The 10,798-nt window shown below is 33.6% G+C and overlaps 2 protein-coding genes across 2 annotated transcripts in view; one reads left to right on the forward strand and one right to left on the reverse strand.

Moving 5' to 3' along the window:
- Positions 1-681: 681 nt before the first annotated feature.
- Positions 682-7,530, reverse strand: HELRODRAFT_110863 (hypothetical protein; the record flags this gene model as incomplete). The annotated part of the gene is made up of 20 exons (XM_009016638.1): positions 682-836; positions 1,081-1,257; positions 1,479-1,570; positions 1,679-1,791; positions 1,959-2,225; positions 2,385-2,525; positions 2,623-2,731; positions 3,038-3,148; positions 3,319-3,448; positions 3,651-3,778; positions 3,886-3,956; positions 4,064-4,123; positions 4,241-4,352; positions 4,585-4,859; positions 4,976-5,103; positions 5,448-5,526; positions 5,975-6,121; positions 6,289-6,444; positions 6,734-6,910; positions 7,297-7,530. 20 exons carry the CDS (start codon positions 7,528-7,530, stop codon positions 682-684), a joined length of 2,862 nt encoding a protein of 953 aa, XP_009014886.1.
- Positions 7,531-10,645: 3,115 nt separating this feature from the next.
- HELRODRAFT_191198 (hypothetical protein) overlaps positions 10,646-10,798 on the forward strand; it is a gene marked incomplete at its 3' end in the record, with an annotated part of 993 nt that continues 840 nt past the window's right edge. Inside the window, exon 1 of the mRNA XM_009016639.1 lies at positions 10,646-10,701. The remainder of the gene's footprint in view (positions 10,702-10,798) is intronic.

Below are 10,798 nucleotides of genomic sequence, written 5' to 3' on the forward strand. Positions count from 1 at the left end.
CAGTCTGTTACCAAAATATATATATATATATATATATATAAATATGATTATTTGTGTGTGTGTGTTTTAGTGTGTGTTCGTGCGTGTGTGTGCGTGTGTGTGTGTGTGTGTGTGTGTGTGTGTGTGTGTGTGTGTGTGTGTGTGTGTGTGTGTGTGTGTGTGTGTGTGTGTGTGTGTGTGTGTGTGTGTGTGTGTGTGTGTGTCTGTGTGTGTCTGTGTACAGATCACAATATTGTCAGTATCAGTTCTTTAAATAGGCAGTAAATAACTGAAGTAACAAAAAAAAATAACTTCATTTAAGTTTTAAAAACAATAAATTTACATTAAGGCCACATTTAATCTCAACAGTCAAGTCATCATTATCACTCACTTGTTATCATTATTTAATATTACTATTATTATTATTATTATTATTATTATTATTATTATTATTATTATTATTATCATTATTATATTCTTATTATTATTTGTTATATTATTATTATACCATTGTCAGCTATCATAAATAATAATAATATTATTATTGATATTTTTATCATTATTAATTATGTCTGTTGCTGCTTCTCAAGTGACAACAGCACAGAGCAGACGCTGAAAATGAGACGGAACCAACCACAGACAGACGAATACAAGAATCAGCGAACGAACGATCCTAGTAGATTGTTGGATACCCCCTCCTCTCTAATATCTGGCATGTTCGTCGGTCATGCTTGGCTTTTCCTTCAGGATGGTCTTGTAGTCCCTCGATGCCAGTCCCTCTGCCTGCAGACGTTTCAAGATCGGTCGGTAGATGTCGGGCGACAGTGGCAGAACCATTCCTTTCTCTTGGATCTCGCCTAAGTTTCACGGGGATGAAATCCGATGTATATTCATATTTCAAATTCGTTCACCTCATAAGACTTGTGATTAATCGTAACTACGCAATTCAAAAAGCAAAGTGGAATTAGATTTTATAAACTTCATTGCAATCAACAGCACCACAGAAATAACCAATTCCTTTCGTTAAAAAGAAAATCTTAAAAAAAAAAAACTCAGTAGAACAAGGGTTCAACCACCAGCGATTCATTTCATGAAACGAACCTTGCAGAACCATCTTGGCCGCAATGGCAGTTGGGAATCCGACAGTTGCAGACATGGCTGAATATTTGTATGGCATGCCGTAGATGACGAAATTGATGTGCTCCATTTCTTCACTCTTGTCAGGCCACTGTATGCCAACGTCGTGTCGCATTATCAGCACATCTTTCTCACCGGGCTCTGTAGGAAATCGTTATTTTTAATAAGTTTTTCATGGGAGTTGAAAGTTTTTTTTTATAACTCTTCATATAGGATAGTTGTTTCATTCTTTACATTTAGAAGTTATGTAGAAAAATCGTTTTGTGTACAAAAAGTAGTGTTGCAACAAGTGAAATTTTATTTTAGCTACCACAATCCAGGTGAAATAAAATATGAAAGGGAACATGAAAAAGCCATCGAACCATATGCAAGTTTCTTGGCCAGATAACTGGAGAGAGTATCAAGAGGTGTGTTCTTCTTGTCCAGCAAATGATCGCAATCAAGAAGTCCCAAGCTGTAAAGGAAATATTCATGAATGGTGAAATATATTAACACCTGGCACCATCAATGCAACCGCCATTCAACTAATTGTGAAAAATGTTAAAACATCAGAGCAACCGACCCATCTAGCACGGCTCCAGTGATTTCGTCGTCCACATATTCTCTCAGGGCATCCCTCAATGAGTCAGTCAGTATTGTTGGATTCTTACCCACAATGTGGCAGAGAAACTCTTTCTACAAATTCGAACGTGTAAATATTTAATCAAAATAAAACGTTAAAAACTGAGCTGAAATTATAAACTGAGGAAATTAATTATAAAATATTTTGGCAAATATATAAAAAATACTGCAATCCAACAACAAAATATATAGAACTGCAAAGCACGTCAGTGAAAACTCACCCATGTGATATCCTTTGAGGACTGGTTCAACATCAAGTTAGGTTCGGGATCAATGAGGCCTAACTTGTGCAGAACAAGAACAGCCCTCGAAAAACCCTTGTACCTGATTGTACCCCTCAACATGGTGTGCACGTTTTCGATGTTGTACAACTCCCTGTACAACAGGGAGTCCCTGTTTGGAAAGCCTTCCAAGTTGAATCCAGGTAGGAAATCCAAGTTAACCAGCCCTTCTTTCAATAAATTTCCGTTTCCAGAAATTTCTACAATCTGTTCGTGAGAGATTTGAATAATGCAAATTGAAAAAACAGCTCAGATATAAAGTAAAAATACAATGTACAGGGTATAACGTTCAATATTCAAGAAAGTTGTGAAAAACTAAATATCACATTGCAGCAATCTGCAGCTTCAGAACATCCATCAACCGACCTTGCCATTCTTTAAGAACTTGGCACTGCTCAGGACATTAAGCAGCACGGCTCTGGGACTCCAATTGAACTTGTATCTGAGCGGATTGCCGGAACATTCAGGAGCAGGCAATCCTCCGCACCACGACACAAATGACGTCACCTGTTCAGCGTTTACAAGATAAACAGAACTGAAAAGTCAACCAAATTTATAGAAAATAAAACAGAACGAAACTAGAAAATTAAAAAAACCGTCTCACCTTCCCTCCGTGAGCCTTGATTTCATCGAAGCTGTCCATGGCCAGCATGTGGTCGATGCCTGGGTCCACGCCGACTTCATTTACAACCGTGATGCCAGCCTCCACGGCACTTTTGAGAAGTTGCATCAGCATTTCAGTTAGGAGGTTACGAGTAATAATAAATAATTCAAATATTGAACACAAATAGCATCATCATCATCCTCACTGTCACTAACAATCCATTCGTCATAAATCTTGAATTCAACCAACGAAATACATAAATTCAATCATAAAAAGAAAAACAACATAAAAATATATAAACACAACATCAAAAACAACAACACAACAAACACACAACATCAAAAACAACTGTACAACAACAACTCCAACCACGTCATGAAAACAACGTAACGACAGAAGTAGCAGAAGTACTGACGCTTTGTGCAGATCAGCCATAGCAGGAGACCTGTAACTTGCAGTGACCATGTTCTTGTGGTGTTCTATGCACAACTTTGCAACATCAGGATGGAACTGATAGGGAAGGAGACTGAAAGATGGTGTTAAAATTTGAAATGATGACGACGAAAAAGATGATGAAAATAATGCAATAAAAATAAAAATGAGAATCTCGATGATGACAACAGGAACATGAGCAATGAAAGTAAATAAGTCAAAATGAAATGATAACGACATATCTGACCAGACAACCCTAAGGACCTGATAACAAGATCGTGAGATTTCACAAGCTTTTCCAGTTCATCAGGCGATTTGATGATGTCAGCCAACGCTGGAGATGTGCGTGGGTAGCTGGCCACAAGTTTGTCCACTTCCGATTTCACATTCGAACCTTGTGAACAATTTTTTAATCATTCAAGCAGAAAACCTTACAACTATCCAACCATCAAAAAATCATTGAAATATTTTCGTAACTGTTAATAAAATTAATTTTGATATTTTAGCATACAGGTTAGGTGATCATCTACATAACAGGAAACTTCAAAAATTAACTTTAACATGAAAAAATCTGCAAAGTGAAAAGCCGGACTAACAAACGGTGACTTCAATCTTAGGGTCCCTGGTTAGGTACTCCACAACAGGAGTGGAAACATAACCAGCTCCCAGCAACAACACTTTCCTGTTCGCCTCCTGGTAAGCGTGAGTCAAGGCAGCTCTCTTCCTGGTGGCAATCACATATTTTCCATTTTTGAAACCAGTTTGAACAACAAATAAAGTATAATTACAAACGACACGAGTTTGATAAAAAAAACAATTAAATGGACAAACAGTTTTTGTTCTCTAAGATCTTGGATGTATTTGAAGTTTGGAGTCAGTTCTCCATTAGATGTTATGACTGCCTGCAAATGAAAAGTATATTGAAAAACAAAATACAGGCATAAACATAAATTAAAATTAATCATAAAGTAATGAATGATAGAAAAAGGTAGGCAGCAAAACTACGTACATCCCTGACAACTGAGCCCGCATTGAACTGATGAAATGGAGATTTGGCATCAGAGAGTACCTAAAAATAAAAAGAATCTTGTGAAAAGAGACCAGGTAAACAACTAACCAACCAACTTTATACACACTCTTCTAACAATCAATCAATCAATCACACAATATTCAACCGGAAACTAACTATGTCGTGTATAAAAGGCATGAGGAGACCTCCGAAAAATTCAGAAGATTCTCTGGGCAGCTGAGCTGGCATGTTATCTATTGAACATATCAACACTCCATTTCCTGAGAAACTGTTTTATAAACATTTTAACATTAAATTGAAGCACCTTCTTTCATGAATATACAGTGAACAATAAGATAAGAAAGAAATACACACACTAAATGTATTGATTGAATGGATAAATATGAATTCCAAAATTAGTTAGTTACACAATCCTCTTAAGCAGGAAAACAAAAAAAATAACAAAACTGTGCTGTTTATAATAAATAAAACTTTTTGGGAACAACTTGAGAATTGATTACCTCTCCCTTTCAATGTGTTGTTCAGCGTCATAGAGCTGGAATGGATGGTTGATTGTTGTGCACTCCTTCATGAACTGAATGGAGCCACCAGGATCAGCAGATATGTCGCAGATGGCCAGCAACCTGTGGGGGAGGTGTGGACAGCCGGGGCTCTTCTCAACGATGGGGGTGTCAGGGTGACGAAGGAGGTTTTTTGCATCGGGAATGGTGATGAGACGTGGAGCACCAGGCGCCCAGTAGATGCCGTTGATGATGACAGAGGCATATGGCGCAATCTTTTATGGGGAGTTATATTAAACATTTTTTTTCATCTAAATGAACATGTGATAATGAATGTCAACAAAATGTTGATTGAAATAGTTAATTACAAAAATGCACAGAAGATATTAACCTTCTTGCTGAACGTTGAAGCATATCTTTCAGGGAACTTGATGTACTCGTCCCTATCAAATCCTCCATCCAACTTCCTCACCAGGTTATCTTCCATGTCAGCAACACAGGCGTACACAACGTTTGTGTCTGCATTGTAAATGTGTAGAACAAATATTATTATAATTATTTTTTATTAATTACATCGCTCGGCACAACAGATCAATGTCGATCCATGAAGTTTAAAAGTTTGATTACCATGAATGCCGCCAGTTCATCAAACTGGTGGAGAATTCGAACCACTAGAATGATTCTTTTACATAAAACACAAAATCCACAACTGAAATTTCTTTATAAAAAAAACTGAAATTTTTAAAAATGGTGAACAGAAAAAAGAAATAAAAAAATAATTAGAAAGTGAAATGAAAATTATTGTTCCATATGAGATAGGATAAAATTATGAAAATTATTTATAGACGGACAGATAAACTAACTTCCATGCCTTGCCACTTTTGGCAGATGTTCAATACTGACATACTCATGTGGAAGGTTCCTGAACATCTCTTGAGCACCCTTTCAACGTTAATTACTTTTCATGAAACATGTATCTAATTGTAAAGTTTAAACTTTTATGCGCTTTTGATAATATGAAATTTTGACCAATTTCTCAACTGTTACTGTTTCAAAAATCGTTATAAAAGCTCAAAAATAAAAGTTTTTTTATTTAAAGCTTTTAAGTTTACAAGTTTAAAGTTTAGGTTTACCCATACATAAAACTTCAATCAAATTTGAAACTGTAGATAGTCCAACGAATATTTTTTTTCCAAACAAAATTTAAAACTATTTATAAACATGACAAATTTATGAATAAAAAATAATCTCAAAATAATTGAAAATTACAAAACAAACATGCCAAATCAGTATCAAACCATGAAAATTACAAATTACATTACAGCATTACATTACAAATTACATAACAAATTACATTACAGCATTACAAATCTTCAACCATCCGACCTACCAATGAAACATTGCCTGATCCAGTAAAGACAAACGTCAACGGTCCCATAGACTTTGGCATCATGCCAAGTGCAATTTCATATCCAGCATCTCGGATGGCGGCTTGGGCCACGTAACTGTTTCTGTAGTTGTGAGCTGGTCCTATGTGCTGTGCATTTAAGTGGATGGTTTGATAGGTAAGCATATCATTAACTGAAGAAAACATATGCCACTTCAAAAGACAAACATAATGATTAGATGAAAAACACAAGATTTTGATAATCACATGAATGTTTGAGAGAAAAAAATATCATAATGTTGAAAAATTTATCAAACCATGAATGGAGTGTGATGCCCAAGAGCCAACATCCTCAATCCCAATCCGTGTAGGATGTTGATCATGCCTGCAACTCCCGCATACTTGCCAAACGCCACCATCCTTCTACCACTTTTGGCATCAACCATCTTCTCATAGTCAATTAAACGTATCCTCTGGTGATGAAAAAAATTTAGTAAAACAAAACTCTTGCAATAATAAATTTTTATAATAAATTCAAAACAAATTTTTACAAGCTTTTCACTACATTTAAAGTCCTAGATTTATTTTCTTTATGAATAAAATCTGCATGATAAGATAACCAAAGGTTAACTCAAATTAAAGAAACCAACAATTAAAATGGAAAAATCATAACAACTAACAAATATACAAATACAAAACAAAATAAAACTAAATTAAGTTTCAAAATATACAAATTATACAACTATAAAGTATACAACAAACCTTGTCCAACAAGCTATCAAGTAGAGGCATCTGGGCATCTTGTGCCTTGATAGTGTGGGAAAAGAAGGCATATGTTTTGTCGGGAATGAGTTGTTCGATTGGAACTAATTTGACTCCGATGATCACATCTGCTTCACTAATATCTTCCTTTATCATAGCTCCCATATTCTCATACTCCTGGTTGATGATTAATAATATAAATTAAGATTAATGCATATAAATATTAATATAGATTAATATAGATTAATGCATATAAATTATATATTATAGATTAATAATATATTGATGATTAATAATATAAATTAAGATTAATGCATATAAATATTAATATAGATTAATATAGATTAATGCATATAAATTTAATTTCAATAAAAAACAATTAGTGATGTTTAATCTTTAATGACATCATTGTTTATAATTTTGATCAAATCCAAAAAGAGCTTTAAATTTTATACTTAAAATAAAACAAATGTTTTTTCATATAATATTATCCTTTTTGAAAATTTTAATTATGTTATTTTTCTATTTATTTAGTTGTGTTATTTTTATATAAACTGACAAACCTGCATGGCATATGCTCTCCTGTTGGACGGTTGGACAAGAACTTTCACTCCTTCTTTGATCAGCTGGAAAACATGACTGGGAGTCAGGGGGGCCCTCCTTTCCCACTCTGAACTGTCCTCTCTCCTAATAGCCAAAACTCTTTGTCGATCACCATCTGTGGACTTTAATCTTGCATGTATGTTTATGAGATTGGCAATCTTTGCTTGTTTCAATAACCAGGCGTAACGGAACATTTATAAAATCTAGTCAAGTAAATAAAAGGTTTATTTATATTTTATAGTGGATAATTAAATTAAAATAAAAATACAATGAAGTAAAAAGCAAAGTTTTGCAACGTGGGACGTGATATCCTATGTAAATGTATATACTAGTAAACAACGTTAACAAATAACGTCCTTCACGAATATCTATAAAAAAAACCAACCCTCCACCAGCAACACACACTAGCTAAGTAAGGTCGGTTAACTTAGCTAACATAACCACACCACCACTGTTTAAAAATATCTATCAGACAAGTAGGAGCATGTACAGAAATGAACTCGAAATTAATATATAAAGAGGAATTTTGTTAAAATTCAAAACGTTGTATCAGTTACAATAAAAACCGACCTTTGACCTCTCGATGTCCTTAAAAGTTGTCTTTCGCCAATTTTACTTTTATTTTTAAAATTTCGAACATATGCAGACCAACGTGAACTCACACAACAACTGACGCGTGATCTACTAAGTTCTCACGTTAAAGCTTTTACATTATACATATATATACATAGCATGCATGTAAATGTACATATTTAAGTGAATATATATGTGTCAGTATTTATATGTATGCATTATATACATTAAATAAATGCTTTAGCTAGCTAGCAGGCATTTTATTTTTGGTACACCATCAGCTGAAGACTGAATAAGCCAACAAGCCTTCACATTGAATTGGTAATTTTGTAAACAATAGAGGATGTTAATTTTTAAATATCAAAAATAATCTTAAATCCCATATGAATATAACTAATAAAGGTAATGGGAAATCACCAATGAATTTTAATGACACTTTCAATCGATCAATCAATCAATCAATTAGTTTATAAAGTGCCATTTCCGCGATATTCAACAGCGCTCTTCAATGAATTTTGCAAACAGATGGGTCATGAGATCCGCTCTGAACTTCGTAAGTGATGGAGAAGTAGTCAGAGAAAGAGGTAGGGAGTTCCCGAAGAAAGGGCCAGAAAAAGCAAAAACAGATTTAGCAAAACAGTGTTTAACACGAGTTTAGAAGTGAGAACAAGAAGACGATCGTAAACCGGGGCGTTTAGGTTCAATTAATATATCTGAAAATAAAATCTCTATAAGGAGAGTTATTTAAATGTAGTTGACTTGACCGGGTACTTATCGTTTAGCCATTAACATTCAGCCAATCAACCAATGAGCCTCTGAAGACACCGCTGAGGCTAATTCTAATAAGGTCATTCTTTGACGAATCCATCAATTTCTTTTGACAAGTACTCAAAATTTTCTCCTTAAATTTCTCTTCCTAATTAGCAGTTCTTATTAATCTGTTCGTCATTTCGTAGTGTCTCATGTATGCATGTGAATGCACACCGGCAATTTCATGGTAAAAAAAGGGGATAATTTTTTGAATTATTCAAATCAATGGACAAAATTTATAATTATGAGGACAACATGTTCACACACATTACATCTATAGAACGTACACAACAATACATAGTTTGATGAATTATTTTTAAAGATCACATCTGATATTTTGACCTTGTTTAATTAAATGATTTGCAATCAATGTTAATTATTTGCGATTAATATTTTGATCCGCTGTGCTATTTTACTGAAGATTCGCCAATCAAACCAAATTAAAACCTGAGGTTAAGGGTTTGCCAAACCCCCATTGCAAATGTCTTTTCAAATAAGTGAACTGATCGGTTTGTTAACGACACTTTTATATGAACTAATTTACCGATGATGATGATAAAAAACGATGATATATCTTTTTTACCTACCAATGGTCGTATTATATTTCAATAATATATCAAAATGAAATCTATTTGATATGATATATATATATATATATATATTTGTATATATCTATTTGTATATACATATATATATACGTATATGTGTGTGTTTGTATCAGTGTATGTATGCATACATTTACATTCAAACTAATTATTCCATGGTTATTGTTGATAGCCCAAAGTCCAGTACACTGTCAATAACTATGAATGCGTCTACAGAATCAGAGTCACGAATCGTGAGAAGATGCTGATTAAATACACTATTTTGCAGTTTTTGCCTTTTCACATACCTACTGGACTAGCCAAACTATGAAGAGACTTTTGTTTTGTGTGTTGTGTTAAATCAGTAGGACTAATTTATTAAAAGTTGTAGGCCTATCTGTGATAAATAAACATTTTCTAAACGTATTTGAAAACAAAAAGAGTGATATTCAGTATGATAGTTTTTATTAAATCTTTGCCATAAAATTTATTAATTACACTTCTAAATAAAATTATTTTCGATAAAAAAAAGTAATTGCGTGCGTGCGTGAGTGCGTGCGTGCGATAATCAAAGTGGTTTTATTATTATTCTTAATAAATTAAACTTTAGCAAAAGCCGAGACCCGTAGCGATAGATAAAATATATTCGACTTCCACGCTTGAGAAAAGAAATATTTATATGCACATGATTGAAGAGAAATGACGTTTATGAGTGATGTTGTTTTATTCATTCGCGGAGATTGAAATAAGAAAAAAGTAGAAGTATGAATGTTTTTTTCTTATTATGTTGTGTTTGCGTTAGAGATTTTGTGATATGGTTTGATTGTTGCTAGATGGCATAATTATGATCTAACTATAATTTCTTAAAAAAGTGAGCGTCTATGCACACAGATTAAACAGCGAATTTTAAATACCAGTTTCATAGGACGGAAGTTTGATTTGACTTGCGGTTTGATTTGAGTACGATCTTGGCATTCGAAACTGCAAGTAAATTTAATTTTCACTTATTTACAAAGTTCAAAACATTGTTGCTTGCCTACTAGCTTTTTAGCACGTATTCATATACGATGTTTGTGTGAATCCTCCGAACTTTAGAAGAATGTAATATACCTTTTATTGACCTTTTTACCCAAATGTTGTTTATTACATTCAAGTAGGGGAGACTGGGGTCGAATGGACCAGGTACCGAAAGGACCTTCGAAATTAAAAATAGTAAACATGCGCTAACATTTTTTTAAAATTTAAATTCATATACGTCTCTTGGCTTTCTATAACCAGATGTAAATTTTATTAAATGTTTTTAGTAGCCGATTTAACTGTTTCACTTTTCCTTTTTTTGCGAGAAAAAGTGAAATATTCGTCTGTTTCTTTTTGAGTGTTTTAGAAAAATTTCGAGCGGTATGTTTTTGTTTTTTTGTCAGTTTCTATAAAATAATGCTTTCTGAACACGATAGTGTTGATTTGACACCTTTATCCTTTTTAATTTATTTGGCAT

The sequence above is a fragment of the Helobdella robusta genome, assembly GCF_000326865.2.
Source record: "Helobdella robusta unplaced genomic scaffold HELROscaffold_19, whole genome shotgun sequence".
Classification (NCBI taxonomy): Eukaryota; Metazoa; Annelida; class Clitellata; order Rhynchobdellida; family Glossiphoniidae; genus Helobdella; species Helobdella robusta.